The 20,710-nt window shown below is 45.5% G+C and overlaps 1 protein-coding gene across 1 annotated transcript in view; it reads left to right on the plus strand.

Annotated features, from left to right (window-relative positions):
• The window catches only part of COL26A1 (collagen type XXVI alpha 1 chain), a 271,604-nt gene that overhangs the window by 226,288 nt on the left and 24,606 nt on the right, over window positions 1-20,710 (plus strand). Inside the window, exon 8 of the mRNA XM_044675635.1 lies at window positions 9,826-9,887. Within this exon, the coding sequence (XP_044531570.1) occupies window positions 9,826-9,887 (62 nt within the window). The remainder of the gene's footprint in view (window positions 1-9,825; window positions 9,888-20,710) is intronic.

The raw sequence follows: 20,710 nt of genomic DNA on the forward strand, positions 1-20,710 counted from the left end.
GGAAGGAAGGAAGGAAGGAAGGAAGGAAAAAAGTAAAGAAGGGAAGGAAGGAAGGAAGAAATAAAAATAGCAAAGACTTAGATAGCAGAAAGTATCAGCCTGCTGATAGAAGACCTCTTTGAAAAGAGACAGGAATAAAGAAGATCCCTAAAGTCCTTCCCAATTAAAAAAAAAAAAACAGTCAACCAATAAATTTTTGCTAAGTGTCACGTGCCAGACCCTGTGCTAAACACTGAGAATACCAAAGACAAACATGCAATATAGCCCCTGCCTTCAAGGAGCTAACAATATTTTGGCAGAAAACCTGTATTATAGTACAGAAGGAAATACAAAATAAGAGCTCTATCAAGCACATAAAAAGTAATTTGAGAGAATCCCAGCAGTGAGACAGCTAGGTGGCTCAGTGGATATAGTGTTGGGCCTCGAGTTCAAATCTAGCCTTGGACACTTTCTAGCTGTGTGACCCTGGGCAAGACCCTGTTTTCTCCAGTTTCCAAATCTGCCAGATGAGCTGGAGAAGGAATGACAGACCACTCCAGTATCTTTGCCAAGAAAAGTCCAAATGGGGACACAGAGTCGTTCATGGTAAAACAAGGACAGCAGCAGCAGTGAGGAGACTAGGAAAGACCTCATGTAAAATGTAGACTTGAAGCTTTGAGCTTTGATGGAAACTAGGTCTTCTAAGGTGTTGGCGAGGAGGAGATGCATTAAGTGTTTTTGTCATCAGGAACAGCTTTCTGACGATCAGGGTGTGAAGCTCCGACACGCCTTACCAGGAAGGCTATGAAATCATCTCCTCTGGAGATTTCAAAGAGAAGAAAATAGCTCGAGTACAGCTCTGCTGCCCAGTGGCAAAGGGACAGACTTGATGACCTCTTAAGCTCCCATCTAGCCCAGAAATTCCATTATGCTATTACTTATGGAAGAAATGAGGAAGCCTGAAACTGGAAGAGATTATTTAAGTCATATTTTTTTTCCCCTCAAAGCTGGCTTACTACCTTTAACTCTTGAAAATAATATGTAAATTAATCTTTATTGACCACCTTTTTCTGGTGGGACTGATCTGGTGGTACCTTGATCACCAAGCCATCCCAATGGTATACCCAGCACATGCCCTAGCAACAATTCTGCTTCACTTGGGGCATTTACCAGACCCAAGGAATGGATACCCAAGATGAGTGGGGAGCTAGAAGCTCCTACTTGCTATTCTTTAGTTCAAATCATCCATCCAGCTCTGAGAAACTACATCCCATGGCATGGAAAGACCTGGTGGATGTGACCACTGAGTCACTGTTGCTTTTTGAAAGATTCAAGGATGAAGAGAAGCTGCTAGGTGGCACAGTGGATAAAGAGCTGGTCCTGAAAGTTAGGAAGTCCTGAATTCAAATCAAGCCTTAGCCACTTATTAACTGCATGTCCCTAAGCAAGTCACTTAATCTCTGTTTACCTCAGCTTCCTCATCTGTAAAATGGGGATAATAATAGCCCTTACATCCCAGGGTTATTGTGAGGATCAAATGAGATAATATCTGTAATGTGTTTTAGTCCAACACCTGGTACACAATGTAAGATTAAAGAAATACTAGTGTTGTCCTAATCTTCTAAAAAGGGCAGAGAATGGCATCTGCAGACTAAATAGGTGATTGACGTAGACTTTGATAAACCCTGGCAAAATTCTAGAACATGTTAACAGCATGAAGGTTAGTGATCGTCTTAAAAAGGAACCATTCATCGTGAAGAGTTAGCATGGCTTCCTCAGTGCCTAGCTAACTCATTTCCCTTTTTGGAAGGTTAATTAGATTGGTATATCAGATGTTATGGATATAACTTAGAGTTTTATGAGGTATTTGATAAAGTCTCCTTTTTAAAATAATATTTCATTTTCCCCTAATTACATGTAAAAACAATTTTTGGCATTCATCTTTTTTAAAAATTTGAGTTCCAGATTTCTTTCCCTACCCTTCCTTTCCCTCCTCCTTCCCTGAGATGGCAAGCAATCTGATATAGATTCTACATGTGCAATCATGTAAAAAATTTTTCCATATTAGTCATTTTGTGGAAGAGATCTTGAAAAACAAAAAAATGAAGCAAGTGAAATATAGTATGTTTTGGTCTTCAGTCAGACTCCATCAATTCTTTCTCTGGAGGAGGATGATATTTTTCATCATGAAGTCTTTGGAATTCTCTTGGATCACTGTATCACTAAGAATAGCTGGGTCATTCACAGTTATTAATCATATAGTACTGCTATTACTATGTGCAATGTTCTCCTGGTTCTACTCCCCTCGCCTTGCATCAGTTCATGTAAATGTTTCTAGCTAAGTCATCCTGCTCATCATTTCTTATTTGATAATATCTCCCATGCTTTTCCCATGGGGGAAAAAATAGATAGGTTAGGCTGTAGTGTAGCTAAGTGGGTTTAGGTCTTATTGAATGGGTAAATCCAAAGATCAATTATTAATGGTCCTATGCCAACTCAGAATCCTCTAGCAGAGTTCCCCAGACATCTTTGCTTACCCTTTTACTGCTTAAATTTGAATCAGCAATTTGGATGAAGGCATAGATGGAATATTTGTCAAGTTTGTATGGGACACAAAGCTGCCATCATTAGTTATCACATTAGATAAGGATCCAAAAAACTCACAAAAGGTTGAATAGAATAAGACAAAATTTCACATAGCCAATTGGAAAATCTTCTAATTGGATTCAAATATTCAGTTCCATAAATAGATGATTAAGAAGACATGGCTAGAATGCAGTTCAATCTTTAAAAAGGCCCAGCTGTAAGCTCAGGTTGAATTAACGGTATGCAATGCCAACCAAAAAAAGCAAATGTGATCTTGGGCTCCATTTTCTACCAATAAGAGATCCCCAGAGGATGGGTAGGTTGCCTCCAAAAGTGGTGCATTGTCTCTTACAAAAGTTTTTAAGCAAAGCTCTATGACTATTTAATAAAAATTCTTTGTAGACATAGTCTGTGAATGACCATAAGCGCTCTTCCACCCTGGACCCACTTTTCTGCAGCCATAAGCATTGGTGTGCTGGTGTTCCTTGCCCTGGGACTGAGACCCAAGACTACTACCTGGATCTGCGTATAGGTGATACACCAGAGTCCTGCCCCAGAGCCGGAAAGGGACTCCTGAAATCTTCCGACCAGTTGTCTGACCCTTTGTGATCTATGGGCTGAGAGCCCCAGAAGCTTTTTCCAATGACTGAGCCACCCCCAGTGCCTGCACTAGCTTATTATCATTATCATTATTATTATCATCATCATCATCATTATTATATTTATCTGATATATAATAATATTGTATTATTATGCTGCATTCGTCTGTACCCCACAATCGCCCTGTGCCACAGACCTTTACTACTGACCTTTTAAGTTGTCTTGGGGAGGAAAATTGTTTCATCCCTTCCTTTTGTGGGTTTTGCACTCCAGAATTAGTTCTGAGGCATTATTTTAATGTTATTTGGAGAGGGATTTGGTAGAGGAAAGGTATTTTGGCTCCACTCCCAGGGAGACCTTTCTAATAACTGTCTGAGTGACATGGATTGGGATTTAGAAGATCTCCCTTCCAAGGGAAGATGTTTCCAAATGAACACTGAAGAGCTATTTGTTGGGGGGCAATTATAGAGTGGATTTCTCTTAAAGAAAAGATTGGACTACATCAATCGATATATATTTTAAATACCTTTTTGAGGCAGCGATATGTGTATACATGTGTATGTATAAAGGCAGCAGGGTGGCATAGTGGATGGAGTACCCTGGCCTGGAGTCAGAAAGACTCATCTTTCTAAGTTCAAATCTGGCCTCAGACACTTAGCAGCTGTGTGACCCTGGACAAGTCACTTTAACCTCTGCCTGCCTCAGTTTCCTCATCTGTAAAACAAGGATAATAATAGCAGCATGATTGGGAGAATTCAATGAGATAAAAATCTGTAAAAGTGCCACATCATAGGTGCTTAATAAATTTTTGTTTCCTTCCTTTCTATGCATTACAATAAACTGGGTTTGTTTGGGTTTGTTTGGAATGAGACCTATGATTTCACTGTTTGGGGAACTCCTCAATGAGGCACTTCCTTCTACCAGTACAGATTGCAGATGCTTTGCAGCTTATAGTCTCCCAGAATTGCCTGGTAACTCTGAGCTTAAGTGATTTGCCCAGAGTCACACTACCAGAAGGTGTCAGAGGCAGGTCTTGAACCCAGGGCTCAATGACTCCCAAGCCATCCCTCCATCCACTGTTCTAAGCTGCCTCTGGCAGTAAGTCATTAAATTTTTGATGCAAAAAGTAAAATGAAAAGATGTCTACACACAGCTGGAAGTGGGCATAGAGAGGAAATACCCAGGAAAGCAGCCCACTGAGCCCTTTGCTGTCCCTGGAAACTACTAGCAGCCCTTCCACCTTGGACTTTTTGTTCCCACCCTCTTCCCCCCCTGCGTGGATTGTGTTTTCATCCCGCTCACTCTTCCCCTTCCCCAGCACTGGCTCGCCTCCTTGTGTAGCTCCGTGCTGAAAAAGGCCCCTCTGAGGAGAGATTCTAGATGTGCGGACGTCTGGCTGACTGTGTTTTGGACCCTGAGGCTGGCCCATTTTTCCATTAGGTGATGAATGGTCAAAGGTCAGTGCTTCCAGCTGGTGCTCAGTGACCAGGACATTTGATGGGGTAGAGAGCCTTGCCTAGCCTCCCATGGAGCAGAGTGAGTGAAGGCGGAAGCATTGAGCTTCAGGCAAAACCTGGAGAATGAAAGAGACTTCAGAGCAAAGCTTTGGTCAACCCAAACGGAGATCAGCAGAATGGCCAGTGCCATTTGGAAGAATGGAATGACCAGAGAGGCCCAGGGCTGGGAAGGTACCGAGCCAAGGATGTCAGGGTGGAAAAAGCCGGAGGGCAGAGTTGGGGCAGGAGAGTTTAGGTTCACCAGAAATGCTCAAGGTCAGCATGTGCTCTGGGCAGTGTCTACTGCCCCAGAGAAAAGCTGATTGGTCCAGAGCTGGAATCTAGACCCAGAGGGACCTGGAGCTCTCCTCCATCAGGGCACTAGACTTTTCTGTAGAAGACCAACTCACTGTAGAGCATGAGAAAAAGCCAGAAGGTACTGATTCAGGAGAGGATAGGCATATGGGCTAAGGTTCCCCTCATTCTGACATCGGAACCCACTTTTTAAGGATATATGTGTGTGTTCTTGGGATCAAACAAGCAGATCCACACTGTCAAGAGGCAGCTCTCAGCTCAGCCTGATTTTGCCTCCTACCAAGAAGGATCCCATTATCTTGCAGGGTGGTAAGGACATCACTAGGATTTCTTAAAACAAAATCAACCTGAATTCAAAGCAATAACACTCTGATGAAAGCCCATCTGAGCTGAAGCCCAGTTCAAATTCCATGTCCTCTGGGATTTCTCCCCAGTTAGTGATGAGCTTTTCCCATACCCCCACCACCCACCCTCCCCTGGTCCTTGGTCTGAATGTCCCTAGAACACTCATCATGTATCATGCATTATTATTATTAGTGTGTCCTAATTCCCTTTTGAGACTGAAAGATCCTTGATGGGAAGGAGAGACCCAGTTCTGGTCCTTCATGTTAGCCTCTGGTTTTCCCCTGATGGTACTCTACTCGTGTGCTTGTGTTTGTTGGGCGCAGGGCTCCGTGCTGAGGGGGATGTAAAGGTGAAGATGTTGGGGAACGCTTTTGAAGGAATGTCTTTGGACACCAAAACAGGCAGAGCCCAGTAGTGGTGTGTCAGGGCTAAGAAAAATGAAACTCTGCTGGTGATGGAGCGTGGAAATAGCTAAGAACTTGATAGATCGGACCTTAGGAAGTGAATTGTTTTAAGAAAGTTGGGAGTTGAAAATAAGGTAGGAAGAGGAGGAGGAAGAAGAGGAGGAGGATGAAGAGGAAGAGGAGGAGGAGAAAAGAAAGTCAAGAGCTCAAACTGGTTGTTTATTAGGTCCTTACTATGTGCCAGACACTGTGCTAGGCACTGAAGTTACAAGTGTCTGAGGCCAGATTTGAACATAGGACCTGCTGTCTTCGGTCCTGGCTCTCAATCCACTGAACCACCCAGCTGCCCCCCATATCCATCCCTCTGACCCCTTGGTCCAAAAAGCTTGGCATCTTCATCCAGTTATTCCAAACCTACCTAATACCAACTCACCAACCCCTCCAGGCAATAGGCTCTGTTCCTTGAGAAATTTTTATTCTCTTCGCCTTACATCTATTTTTTTCTTAACTAAAACCCTTACCTTCCACCTTAGAATCAATACCGTTGTATTGGTTCTATGGCAGAAGAGTGGTTAGGGCTGGGCAATGGTGGTTGAGTGGCTTGCCCAGGATCGCAAAGCTAGCATTTGAACACAGGACCTCCATTTTCTAGATTGAGCAGCCTAGCTGTGTCACTTTCCCTTAAATCTTAAAAGGACCAAAAGAAATCAGGAGGTTCCAGAGAGAATTGTCCATTTGGGTCCAAATGGAACCTCCAAGGCCATTGGGTCCATTTTATAGAGGAGACCTGAGGTCATATAGCTAGTAGGCTACAAAGACGGGATTTCTCCCCAAGTCCTGGCACCCCCAGCCTAGCGCCCTTTCCATTGAACCATGCCTGGTGTGAGGCTAAAGACGACAGAGCTTTGGAACCCGACCCATTCAGTCTTTGTATCTTGATTCGGAGGAATCCTAGACTTGAGAATTGGTAGAAACTTTAGGAACTCATTAATGAAGAGCATTTATGGAGCACCCACTGGGTGCCAGGCACTGAGGACACAATGACCACAGAAGGGAGCCCGACCCTGCCCTCATGGCTCTTACATTATCTCAGAGGAGGCATCGCTCTCTCGCCAGACAGGATGAGCCAGTGTGGGGACGGAGGGTGCCAGCATCTTCAGGCTTCACCAAGAAAACAGCCATTATTCAGTCTACACCTTCCTCTCGGGGGGAGAGAGCTCAGGTCCAGAAGGACCATGAGGAGTTCAGCAGGACCACTGACCACTTGCTCTGGGCACGGCTCTCTCCCTGCTTCCTTCCTTCCACTCAGCTCCTTTTGGCACCAGAACTCTGGTCCAAGTTAGCAGGAGTCGTGCCGAAATGTCGCCAGGCTGACGTTGGCCTGGATTCGGGCCGAGGAGCTGACCGCGGACCTTGGCCCTGGGCTGATCACATTTTTTCCTTCTGATTCTGCTTCCTGGAGCAACCCTGACATTTCTCTGTCTTGCTTTTCCTTGTGATTTGAAGTCCTGTTTGTGAACATAATGAGTTTCCTCCAGATGATAAAGTCTTGCTAACAGATGAGCAACGAAAGGAGGGAAGCAGAGAATCAGATACGAGCTCTGCTCCGCTGTATCATTCATGGTTATGGTCTAAATAGAGAAAAAAGGAGAAGAGTTTCAGTACAACCGCTCTTCTCCCTCCCTCCCACCCAATGAGGCAGGTAGTGTTGTCTTTTTATGTTATTTGCTGATACTTTTAAGGCAATGAAATGCATTGGAAAGAATTGGAGGCAAAGGACCTGAGTTCAAATCCTCTCTGGCACACTACCAATGTTGCTTAAAGTGAGTCATGTAGACCTTTCTGGGACTCAGTTTCCTCATCTGTAAAATGAAGGGGTTTGGACTAGATGACCAGCCTTTCAAAATTCTTTCCAGTGCTGGATGTTGGATCCCAGGAATGGCCTTGTGGGAAGGTGACCTGAGAAGCTTCCCTTCCTGCCCAGAGTGATGTGATGGGCAACTGGCCGAGCCCCAGTGCTGAAAGATACTACATACCTGCCACAGGGCCTCATGTCCAGCCATTTCATTTTTCCTTCTTTTGCCTTCCCCAAGTTTTTCTTATAGAATACACTTCTGGGGCAGCTGGGTGGCTCAGTGGGTTGAAAGCTAGACCCAGAGATGGGAGGTCCTAGACCCAGAGATGTTCAAATCTAGCCTTAGACATACCATACCTAATCTGTGTGACCCTGGGCAAGTCACAACCCCCATTGCCTAGCCCTTACCACTCTTCTGCCTTGGAACCAATAAACAGCTTTGATTCTAATATGGAAGATAAGGATTAAAAATGATAATAAAATAAAATTCACTTCCCTTTAGGAAGTACTACTCATCCAGACCCTTGTAAACCTCAATGGAAATGAGGTTATCAGAGGCAGAAGAGAGCATTAGGTACTGGAGTAAGTCAATTGTTTTCCAGAATGGCTGCACCAATTTCTAGCTCCATGAACAGTATATTTGTGGACATATATCTTCCCTCAACCTTTCCAACATTGACTTTTTCCATCTTTTATCCTTTTTGCCACTTTGATGACTGTCCTCCCTTTTTTAAATCCTTACCTTCCATCTTAGAACCCAGTATTGGTTCCAAGGCAGAAGAGTAGAGTAGTAATGGTTAGACAATGGGGATTAGGTGACTTGCCCAGAGTCCCACGGCTAGGAAGTGTCTGAGATCAGATTTAAACCCAAGACCTCCCATCTGTGGGCCTGTCTCTCAATCCACTGAACCACTTAGCTGCCCCCATCCTTCTCTTTTGAACCCTGTATCTTGTAGTAATAAAAACAGAACCAATGTCCCAGAGGTCTTCAGCATTTGCTCGTGACTTAAGCCAGGCCCCACCTGGCAATATCTTGTGTCACCAGAAGTAGACTACGATCACAATTTTTGACAAGCTTTAAACAATGAACATTTATTTTGGAAGAATCTGTTGCAGACAAAGCAATGGGTTTTATGGGCGGGGAGGGTTTGGGGGTGGAAGGCAAAGAAGGATAAGGTTCAGGCTAGGAGCATTTAGCATAGGAACCAATATTTGGCCACAAAGAGAAAAGGAGCAAAAGAGAGGCCATGATGGGGAAGTTCTGAGGAGAGGAGAGCTGGAGTGGGCAAGGAAGTCTTCCAAGGAAGGACAAACTCAAGCGTGGCCCCTGAGCGCGGCCCCTGAGCGCAGGAGATGACCAAACCAATCATTCAGATCTGCCTTCCCCACCTACGGAGAAGCTGGCCCTGTTGCCCAATGGGAAATGGGGAGCAGACCTCAAGGATGAAACAAGTCTGGCTATTTTGCTCTCACTCTGCAAAGGGAACATCAGGCTGTCCTTGTTACCTAAGCTAGGGTGTCCCCCAGGAAAAGCAGAGGCCAAGCCTGCTTCCCAAACAGGCCAGGGTCCCCCTAAAGAACTGACGAGCATGTCCACAAATAAGCTCTTACAACCCCTCCTCCCTAGTGGGGGCCGATGAGAGGATGGATGGAATCATGAAGGGAAACAGGTCTTGCGCGTTCTTTAGCATCATTGTACAAACAGAGTTAGCGTTATTATCAACAGATACCATGCAGGGTGGAGGTCCTTAGCCTGGGCAATGAACAGAACGTCTACTTTGTTTTCAACCTTCCCTGAAGCCCTGACTCGCTGTTTGACACTAAACAGGCCCCTGGAGAGACGAGGGAGGTTACCGGCTCACTCAAGGTGCCAGAGACCACCTCAGCGCCAGGATGTGGTTTCTGGCGGGAGATGATGGACCTCAGATTGAGGGAGGGAGCAGACAGGCTCAGCTTGCTGGTGCCAGCTCTGGAGAAGCGCTGCCCTGCCCAGCCCTTTCCCTGTCCATCCCCCTGTGGCATGGACCAGGGCGGGACTGGCAGGGATGAGAAAGAAAGTGGCACTGAGCAGAGAGGGGTTGTGTGCTCCAGACAGAACTGAGGAGAAGAGGCCATGAATGAGCCCTTCGTTCTCCTCCTATCATAATTGGGAATGGTGCTTGGTATACACTAAAGGCTTAATAAAGTCTCCAACTTGTGCACAAAATATCGGTTCTGACAAATGGCAATTCTTTTTCTCTTTCAGAATGCATGAATTGCACCCGATTAAACGACATGAACGAGAAGCTTTCTGCATTGGAAGTCAAGGTCAGGACAAGTCTTCTTGGGTGGAGGGGGTAGGAGGAAAATGGGGTGGATGGAGGAGGAGGAGGAGGAATCGCTGGCCACCATATTTCCCATCCACTTCCCATTAGGCAAAGAATGGATGGCATATAGGCAATAGTGGGGGCAGCCAGTGGAGGAAAAATGCTTGACTGGGGCCATTCAAAATGGGTATCGCCCAACCCCCCCCCCCAATCCCTGATCCAGGGTATGAAAGAAATTGGGCTGAAGAGCAGGCATTTCTGATTTGGATTTCTACTGCTGCTTCTAGGGTTCATACAGACAAAGGTGCCTTATTCCCCTTGTGGTATCTCCCCAAGGCCAATACCACTCTTATCCATTTACTCAATCAAAGAGGTTCTTCCAAGACTTCATCAAACCCCTGGGTGCCCACTTGGGTTTAAACTGATGAGACTTTAGTTGATGGCATGTCTCTGTTTGGTGCGTTCTCACTGGAGACAGATAGACTCACTCACTCCCTTCCAAGCCTCAAAGGAACAGAGGCCCAATGAATGGCTGGTAGAGTTCTAAGTGGAGAGAACGCTAGTCAGAGAAGCTAAGATCTCTGCTTCACAGTTACTGTCTGTGTGTGTGCCCTTGGGCAGGGCATATGCCTCCATTTCCTTAGCTGGATAATGAAAGAACTAGCCTCATCTCAAGATCCATGACCTGGGCTTGAAGTCCATCTCTGCTCTATGGGCGAGCCTCTTCATGTCTCAGCACCTTATATAATCCACTGCATAAGTTTTAATCAAGGGGCCAACTTACATAAGAAGAGGGAGTTTCTTCATTCCAAAGAAATCATAGACCTAGTCCTGATTCCCTCTTCTCCACTCTGGGCCTCACTTTCCTCCTCTGTAAAATGGAAGAGTTAGATGAGTCTCTTCCCAAACGCTGGTGCCCAGAATACTGTGAATAGAAGTTTCAGGGCAAATGGATTTGATTTCCCCAGAATTCTGAGATGTTTTGGCTCCTTCCTTGCATGACAAGAGTTTAGATTCATGTGACTGGTTCCCGAGATTTAGAGCTGAAAGGCTCCTTGTAGCTCACCTAGGCTTCTGCCTCATTTTACAGAAGAGGAGAATAATTGTACCCATTAGAAGCCCTGAGTTCCATTCTCAACTATGCCAATAACTGCTGAGTCTTAGTATCTTTTCTGTCAAATGAGGGTCATGTGAAGGAAGGTCTTTTCTAGTAGTAAATCCTATAATCCTCAGGGGAAGTCAGCATCATATTGTTTCCCATTATAGACACTTTGCCTGGCTTGATCCAAAGTACCACCAGGTTAGGGTTCTGCATAGCCTACAGAGCTTCTCTCACATTTTAGATTTCCTCCGTGATCTTCTGGCTACCTTCATTTCTTTTTTCTTGATGAAAAGAATGGATTGGTAGAACAGGGAACTGCCATAGACAGTATTCCTGATCTCAGCAAGACCTTTGACACAGTCTCTCCTGCTGTCCTTGGGAAAGAAGTGGAGAGAGATGGGCTGAACAATAATAAGATGGTTCCGTGGCTTCAGAATTAGCCCAAAGAGTAATCATTAATGGTTTGCTGTTGTTGTAGGGCAAGCTCTGTCCTTGGTCCTGGTCTGTTTTGATGCACGACTTGTAGAAAGGAGAGAAACACCATTCTTAGCAAGTCGGCAGTAGGACAGTTGGAAATAGCCCACTGGATGGCAGAATCTAGATGCTAAGGAGTCTGGGTAGGCTAATGGGATGACATCTACTGGAGTAAATGTAAAATCATTCACTTGGGTTCAAAAATATCAAACAGAAGTACAAAGAAGGGAAGCCTAGATTAAGAATTTTGGGAAAAGAATCAAAGTTTAGTGAGCAGCAAGAGCCAAAGGTGTGACATGGCAGTGGTCAAGAAGGCTCCCATGACCTCTGGCATGGAAAGGGGGCTTGGACCACTGGGCTGTGCCTCAGCCTGAGCACCATCCTTCAGAAACAACTTGACCTAATAGAGTACAGAGAACAACCAGAATTGTGAGAGAGAGATATGAAATATTGCCATTTAACAAACAGTAATTACATACCTACTGTATACAAAACACTGGGCTAGGTGCTGGGGATACAGAGAGAAGTGAAACTGCCCTTTCTTGGGAGGAGCTTATGTTATCTTGGATTGTTTGAAAGAAATGGGGGTTTAACTTAGCCTGGAGAAGACAGATTCGGGAAGATATTGAAGTCTTCATTCTGAACCACAGTTGCTGGCCTTGGAGTTGAGAAAACTTGGGTTCACATCCTGCTTCAGACACTCTGTATGAACTCAGGCAAGTCCCTGAACTTTGCTGAACCCAAGTTTCCTCATCTGTAAAGTGGGGATAATGATACCCACATGGCCTTCCTTCCCTGCTGAAATACAATCGTGTGGAAGACCTCTGCAAACTTGGGCCATGTATAGGGTTTAGTCAGCAGTGTAGACACTGCTCCTCACCTTCCTCACCTTTTGTTGCTCCTGAGTTTTGTTGGACATCCCCCCACCAAAAATAGCATTCCCTCCCTTCACAAGAAACACCCCACCAAGGTAGGAAGCTCACTCCCTCTCTCGGCTTGGTTCACTGCCTTCTGCTGTGGGCAGAAACCACAGGAAAGAAAATCCTATTAGAAGAGGAAATGTTCAAAGGGGCTGGTACCCACGATTCCATCACCCATCTGGGGGAGGGAGAGAGCTGGCTGGACATGGTCAGGCGAGTGGGGGGACATCAGCCACAGAAGGTGCCAAGACTCTGTCTCTGGAACCAGAGGTGTGAGTGAAGGTGGAGGCCAGAGAGAGGAGGGTGGTGGGGCCTTCCAAGGCACAGCCTTCAGTGGAGCTGACATTCTTCCCTACCACATGGGACCTCCACGTGGCTTGGCACTGGTTAGTGGGGTTGACAGCCTCAGTTCACAGCTGGCCGGGGCTCTAGAGTACAAGGATGTGAAAAGTCACAGTTCTCTGGGGAGGCCGGCGTGGCCTCCTGCCTGCCCACCATCGGCCTGGCACTCGACAGCGTAGAGCAGAGCTAGTCTCACCTTGTCACGAGCAATTCATTTCTCCGGCCCTCCGCTCTAACACTGGTAAATTAATAGACAGCTCGAGCTGCCCAGAGTCGGGGCTGGGATTTATGTGACCCACAACCCATCGGAAAATAAAAATGGTGGCTGCCAGCAAGGACCAGGTGCTGGTGAGTCAGCCTCACAGGGTGTTCCTATTAAAACACTGGGGTGAGAAGAGATGAAATTGGGGCCCTTCTCTTAGTCATCACAGGAAAAGAAAATCAGTGAACAAGATCACGCATGAAGCACCATCTGTGAGCCTCGTACTGTCCTAGGCACTTTGGAGAAAGGAAATTAAAAAAAAAGAAGAAGAAACCACCCCTGCCCTCACAGATCTTCCATTCTACCAAGAGAGCAAACATGCCATCTCTAAACAGAGGAATAGGAATGGGGACCGAAGCAGGAGCACTCCCTCGGCCAGTGCAGGGTGGCACTTTCTCTACAGCTTAGCTGCAGAGCGAATGTCAAAAAGCCCTCCTCCAGGGTGATTGAAAGGCTAGCCTGGACTTCCCTGGTCACCACCACCACTAGATGTAAGCTTCTACCAGGCAGGAACTGTTCTGCTTTTGTATTCCTGCTATTGAGCAAAATACTTCATATGTATGGCTTTGTAAACATTTGCTGAATTGGACTGAATTCATATCACAACCAGAGGATTGAAAAGGAAAGGATGGATTAGAGAGAATTTTACTGACTGGATTTGGTTCCTCACTGACTCTTCATCTTTCACAACCCTAATGGGTCATAGGATCACCACGGTCTAGAGCTGGAAGGACCTCAGAGGTCATCTAGTCCAACTTCCCTTTTTTACAAGTGAGGAAACTGAGGCTCAGGAAGGGGAAGTGACTTGTCTGAGGTCAGAGGAGCCCAGAACTTAGTCTGAAACCTCTGAGGCTATCAGGTCTAACCTCATTTTATAGGTCTCAGCAGACGGAGGAAGGATGGGCTACTAACATGGGGTTTAGATGACTTTCCTGATGAGTTGAGATATCCCTGGGCAATAAGGTTCAGTTAATCCCTTTTGTGCTCACCATATTGCCTTTGAGTACAGATCGAGAATGGGCAGCATGGGCCATTGTGACAAGGATGAGCCCCACTGTCCCCTGTGCTCCCCTGAACCAGCCTAGTGACAAGGATGAGCCCCACGGTCCCCTGTGCTCCCCTGAGCCAGCCTAGTGACAAGGATGAGCCCCACTGTCCCCTGTGCTCCCCTGAGCCAGCCTAGTGACAAGGATGAGCCCCACTGTCCCCTACGCACCCCTGAGCCAGCCTAGTGACAAGAACAAACCTCACTGTCACCAACCACTTGGAGCCTGTGCTTTCCTGAACCATCCTAGTGACAAGGACAGACGCCCATGTCCCCGCCTGCTTGGAGCCTTCAGGGCCCATGGAGCGAGGATGGCCTCTCCAGCTTGTACAAGTCAGGGTTTCAGACAGTCAGAAGCTGCTCTTGCTGGTTCACTTTTCACCCACAAGGGCAATACGCTGTCTCTTAGGCAAAGAGCCCTGTTTTCGAATGGGGTGTCCTGCCTCTGTAATTTTCAAAAAGGGTTTCTGGCTGAACATATTTAGGGGCTTCCAGCCTTCCGACTCATTCCCATGGTTAGATCTAGTGGCACCTTTCAGCACAGGTGGTTTAGGCAGGAACCTTACACGAGCCTTGGGCTGCTCCCCAACCTCACCCACTCGCCATTCTGCCTGAAATACTATTAAAGACTCATTCCTCTGGGCAGAGCCTTTCTAGGATTTTATTTGAAAAGGTAGCAGAGTTGGTAACTGACTGACTCCCTTGAAGACAAAATATTTAAATGATTTACACAGAAGTGCAGCCCTTTGGGTAGTGAAGGAACCTCTGGGAAATGGGGGACAGAGGCCGCTGAAGGGGATCCTAGAGAGGAAAGAGCACAGGAAGGCCAAGTGAAAAGGATTTAAAGACAAAACAAACTTTGCCAGCATCCCAGCTTTTCCCACGACTGGGCCTTGTTAGATTAGTCTCATCTGGTAGCAGTGTCCTCTCTCCGGCATTAGAAAAAACATTTTTAACATCAGTCTAGCTTAGGCCCCTTCCTTTGGCCTGACCAGAAATCTGATCTCAAAGATTCAAAGAAGGAATCTAGAGCTCTTTCCTCTTTGATCTCCCTACTTTTGGCTCCTGCTACCACTATTATCTCAAATCTAATTTATATCATAGTTATTTGTGTCCATGTTTTATCCTTATCCTAAATGATAAATTCTTTGGGGCCAGGGACTGCATTGTTTTAAATCTGAGCAATCCTAGCATCCTTTGTGAGGCAGATAATTAATACGTATTTGCTGAATTGCCCCGGATCCCCTTTCTTTTTTATCTCTTTTATTTATTTCTATTTTTTAGTCATCTCCTGCCTCCCTTCCCCACACCATAGAAGACATCCTCCAACAAATATGTAGTGTCTTTTGTGCTTCCACTTCTTGGTTCATTCTTTGGAGGTGAACATTCACAAGTTATTCTTCAAGGGTGAAATCTGTAGCTCTAGATGATATTCTCTTGGTTCTACTCATTTCACTCTTCATTATCTCATAGAGTTGTGATTCCCTTTCTTGACATTTCCCTCCTCTCCTCCCACCCCCACATCCAGGCTGATTAACTAGTCAAATAGCATTTATTAAGTACCCACTATATGCAGTATCTACTGTATAAGATCCTGTGGAATACAGGCATAAAGAATAAGACATTTCCTGCCTTTAAGGAGCTTACGTTCTAATGAAAGAAAGAAGAACATATATCAGGATAAACAGATTAAATATAAGGTGATAGATGTAAGAGAGTTAGGGAAGGATCGGGAAAGGATTCAGAGCAATCTTCAAATGGAATATTATCCCATGGCAATATCTAGTCAGCTGTTTGCTGTTTATCTTACCTCTTGGTAGTCCATAAGTTTGGAAATCTAAAGCATTTCTATTTAGGAAAAAAATTAGGGGGCAGCTGGGTGGCTCAGTGGATGGAGAGTCAGGCTTAGAGACAGGAGGTCCTAGGTTCGAATCAGCTTCAGACACTTCCCAGCTGTGTGACCCTGGGCAAGTCACTTAACCCCCATTGGCTAGCCCTTACCTCTCTTTTGCCTTGGAACCAATACACAGTATTGATTCTAGGAAGGAAGGTAAGGGTTAAAAAAAGAGGATAAACTACCTACTCTTGGGAGCCCTTCTGGGAGGTCAGTGAAGTTTAGAAAACTTAAATTACTTTAGGGGAAAAGAAGGTGGAAAATCTCCAAGCAAATCTACATTCTCCCTCTCATCCCATTAGCCCAAGTGGCAGCACTGGGAACAGTGGTAGATTATAGGAAACAGTGGTCAAAGTACCATGATTGTCTTAGAGAACCAACTAGACACAGGACTTATCTGCAAAGTGGTTTATTGGTCCATTACTTCTTTTTCTTTTCCTATCAGAGTGATGCCCACTGCCCCTCTCCCATCCTATTCTTTCCCCATCTGGGCTAGAGTATGGTTTTTTTTTACCTTTTGACCCATTTCTCCAGTCTCTCCCCCTACTTCTCATCCCTTCTCTATGAGACACTGTGCTCCTAACTCTGAGCCTTACCCATTTTTCCTCATCTTCCTCCTTCAGTTGACTTCCAAACACTCCACTGTTTCTTCCTCCATCTCTTTTCTTGTTGCTGCTCAATAATTGCCCAAGGTTCCAGCCATCCTGACTTCCAGCTCTGGCCAATGAGAGCTGTGATTTTGGTCCAGTGCTCATGTAGCACTTCCTCACTCATTGCTGAAGAACATTTGCAAGGTCCTTATTCTAAAGGCTGTTCTTTTCAAGGACTTTGCCTACCATTTGAATTTGATGACCCAAAAAGCCATGTTTTCCCTAGGCGTGGTTACTCCAGAATTAGATTCACTTGCTTTTTGTTCGACTATGTCAACAGGTTTTTTTCTTTTTTAAAGGATGCTCTTGATTAAAGAGCAAAGATTAAAAACACCGAAGAGTAACATAGCCCTAAGAAATACTAACAAAGAAAAAGTATAGAATTTGGCATTTTTCTTGCTCATGCTTGTGGGTCACTAACTCCTTTGCCTGACATTCAAACTCCCTCCCAAGGTGGCCCCAGACCAGACTTGGTTGGCATTCATCTCCTTCACACGCTCTGTTGTGAAGTCAGCCAGACCATGGCTGTTCTGACCATACTTGGTCCACAAATTGAATCAATCATCAAGCATTTCATAGGATCACAGATCAGAGCTAGAAGGGATTACAGAGGTCATCTTCATTTTACAGATGAGGAAACTGAGGTCAAGGGAGGATGAGTGACTTCAAGAGAGGAAGAAAGCATAAGTCCTCAGACTCCAGAGCTCTTGTCTTTTCCCAATGCTCCATATTGCCTCCCAAAGACCTTCAAATGTTCCCCTGCCAAAAAAGAGACTCTTTGTTCTCCTGGTCAGTCTATTGAGCATTCCATCTTTCCTGCCTTTGTGGATTCTATACAATCTACCTGTAATGTCTCTCAGGAATGTTCTCACCCCTCACCTTTGTCTCTTAATGTCTTTCATGGTTCATCTCATACATCATGTAACACCTCTTTCCTAGGAAACTTGTTCCTAGTTCTGGTCTTTAAGCCATCTCCCTTCTCAATGATCTTGTATGTCTTTGTGTGTGTAGTGTTCTTCCCCCTCATCCCTCTCACCTGGAGTTCAATAAGCCCTTCTTTGCCATCTTTCTTTTTAGATCCAGCACTAAGCAGAGTTTCAAATGGGAAGTAATATTGTGATGATGTTGATAACAATCATAATGAGTGGAGTTTCATATATAGCATCATTAGGAGTTTTTTACAAAGTACTTTTCCTGCAAGGCCTCCCTGAGCTTCAGGTCCCTCCTCTATAAAGCAAGGATACTAACAGAGTTGGTACCAAGGATTGAGTAACTCGCCCATTATCACTTGGCGAATAAGGGTTGGAGAAGTAGGGCTGCTGATCCGATGGAGAGCTTCTGGGAGGTTACTTCCCTTACTCTCCTTTCTTCCTGATTGAAAGAACTAAGCTGGAACAAATTGTGGTATCTGCTAGTGATGGAATACTACTGTGCTCAAAGGAATAATAAACTGGAGGAATTCCATGTGAACTGGAAAGACCTCCAGAAATTGATGCAGAGTGAAAGGAGCAGAACCAGGAGAACATTGTACACAGAGATGGATACACTGTGGTAAAATCAAATGTAATGGACTTCTGTACTAGCAGCAATACAATGACCCAGGACAGTTCTGAGGGATTTATGGAAAAGATGCTACCCACATTCAGAGGAAGAACTGCAGGAGTGGAAACACGGAAGAAAACAACTGCTTGAACACATGGGTTGATGCAGACATGATTGGGGATGTAGACTCGAAACTATCACACCAATGCGACTATCAATAATATGGAAATAGATGTCTTGATCAAAGACACACGTAAAAACCAGGGGAAATGCACATTGGCTACAGGGGGGTGAGGGGTGGGAGTGGAGGGGAGAGTAAGAACATGAATCATGGAACCATGGAAAATTTTTCTTAAAAATAATAAAGAAAAACTAAGCTGGCAAATTTAGACATGCATAAAGCATGGGCCCGGTGTGCCAGCACAACAGGGCCAAGATGCTCTTACTTCTTCTTGCAGAAGAATGACAACAGGCAGGCCTTAGAATGGCAGACCTTCCTCCCCTCAGTCGAAACCAAGCAAAACAAGTCTGATCCTTTTAGAATGTGAACCTCATCTTGACTTCTACGAGTGACGTGGCTTGGATAATAGTCCTAATGGGCAGATTTGGAAATGATGGAGTTGTCAGATGCCCAATAAGCAGTCAGGGTCAATAGATTAAGAGATGCCAGGAAGGGACAAACTTCCTCAGTCAGAAAGTCCTTTACATGCTTTCTGATGGAAAAGGAACCAATTGCAGCACCTCCGAATGGAAAGGAAACCCTGAGGTTATTTCTAGGGTTATCTAGAACCAGAATCTCTTCTATGACGCATGTAGCAAATGGTCCTCCGGCCTTTCCCTAAAGACCTCTCAGAAGAAGGCCTCCACCATCTCCTGTGGGAGCCCACTCTACTTCTAGGCAGCATTCAGTCTGATGGCTTTGCCTCTTGGAAGCCTGGAGGTGAAAGCAGAAGAGCCAGATTGAGGATGGAACCAGACGAAGGATCCTTGGTGCTTCCCCCAAGCACTAGACTCTCCCTTAGCTTTATGAGCTTTATCTCCTTGTTGCTTGCACGTTGAGTCCATCCACCACAAGCTGAGCAAGGTGGGCTTCATCTGAGTCAGCCAAAGGGTCCCAGCGATGGCGCAGGTCGCCAACATCAACTCTCCAGCAGGCCTGCTCACGGCTGGGCCCTGTGGCTCTGCTTTCTTGGGGCATTCCAATGCCATGCGTCTGCCTAGGGTGAGCTCATGACCTGGAGGAGAGGGATAAGATCAGTTTTCTCAAATTACTTGACAGTTGTGGGGGACACAAAAGGGCGAGGACCCAGGCTGGGGCTGTTTCTAATTTGTTTCAATGGCTAGTCCTGAGGAGCCAAAGTAAGCTTGTTCCATTTGCTTCTGTGCCCAGTTGGAAGGCCAGTTGCTCAGCAAACATTCCAGGGTTTTGAGTACCTGGGTGAATGCTTCTGGGATGAGGTGTAACCAGCAACACCCAGCAGCCTCATGGATGAGAGATCAACTACCCCTTGATCCAAAAACAGTGGAAAATCATGTCAAACTGCCTTCTGAAAAGTGAGCCGAGCTCCGGCCACAGAACCGGAGACCCTTTTCTGGCTAAACTTGTGGAGAAGAGAAGCCTGACAATAAGCACTAAGACTGTACTCCCCAGGAGGGTGGGCATGGGAGTCAGGAGGCCTGGGTGCTGGGGCTGCTCTGGCCTCATTTTGTGCTTATAATCCATCTTGATGATGGGTGCTACTTAGGTAACCCATTTTTTTCTGCTGACAAGCTTCGGAAAAACCCAGGTCCCGAGGACCATTTGTGCTGGAGGTGATCTATTGTATATACTGGGCTGATGTTTTGCCAGTGGGACTGACAAGCAAATGACTTACCTTCTGCCTGAATACTACTGCTTGTCAGCCACTGTGACCTGCAGCCCACTCAGAATGGTTGTGATCACCCCTTTCAACCTCCCCCCTTAATGACCATATTTCTGTTACATGGCATGCCCCCTTTCAAACCTTATTTTTCAAAAAGGAAAGTCATCCAAAGCAGTTTCTGCTCTGATTACTGACAAGAGAAACATAGACAACTAAGAATTCTATTCTGGAGGCAATGCAGTTATTCCAAACTCCCAGGTGGGACATCAGTTCAGTTCACCAAATTGCCTGAGTGTGCTAACTTACTAAGGGCTTCAGCGGAGGTGCAAAGAGGATGCTTCTAAGAAATGAAAAGTTAAATGATGGGTGCCTGCCCTCAGAGACCTTCCAATTTTGCAGGAGATCCAATGGAATCTGGAAATAAAAATGTCAAGGAAATTATAACCTGTCTATAAGATGTGTGCCAAAAAGGTCCTCTACCAGTCCTGAGGAGGGAAAGCTCATGGAGCAGCATGAAGGAAGAGCTGGCACTGGGGCTGAGACTTTTTTTTCTTTCTTTCTCTTTTTTTAACCCTTAACTTCTGTGTATTAGCTCCTTGGTGGAAGAGTGGTAAGGGTGGGCAATGGGGGTCAAGTGACTTGTCCAGGGTCACACAGCTGGGAAGTGTCTGAGGCCGGATTTGAACCCAGGACCTCCCATCTCTAGGCCTGACTCTCATTCCATTGAGCTA

Source organism: Gracilinanus agilis, chromosome 4 (assembly GCF_016433145.1).
Source record: "Gracilinanus agilis isolate LMUSP501 chromosome 4, AgileGrace, whole genome shotgun sequence".
Classification (NCBI taxonomy): domain Eukaryota; kingdom Metazoa; phylum Chordata; class Mammalia; order Didelphimorphia; family Didelphidae; genus Gracilinanus; species Gracilinanus agilis.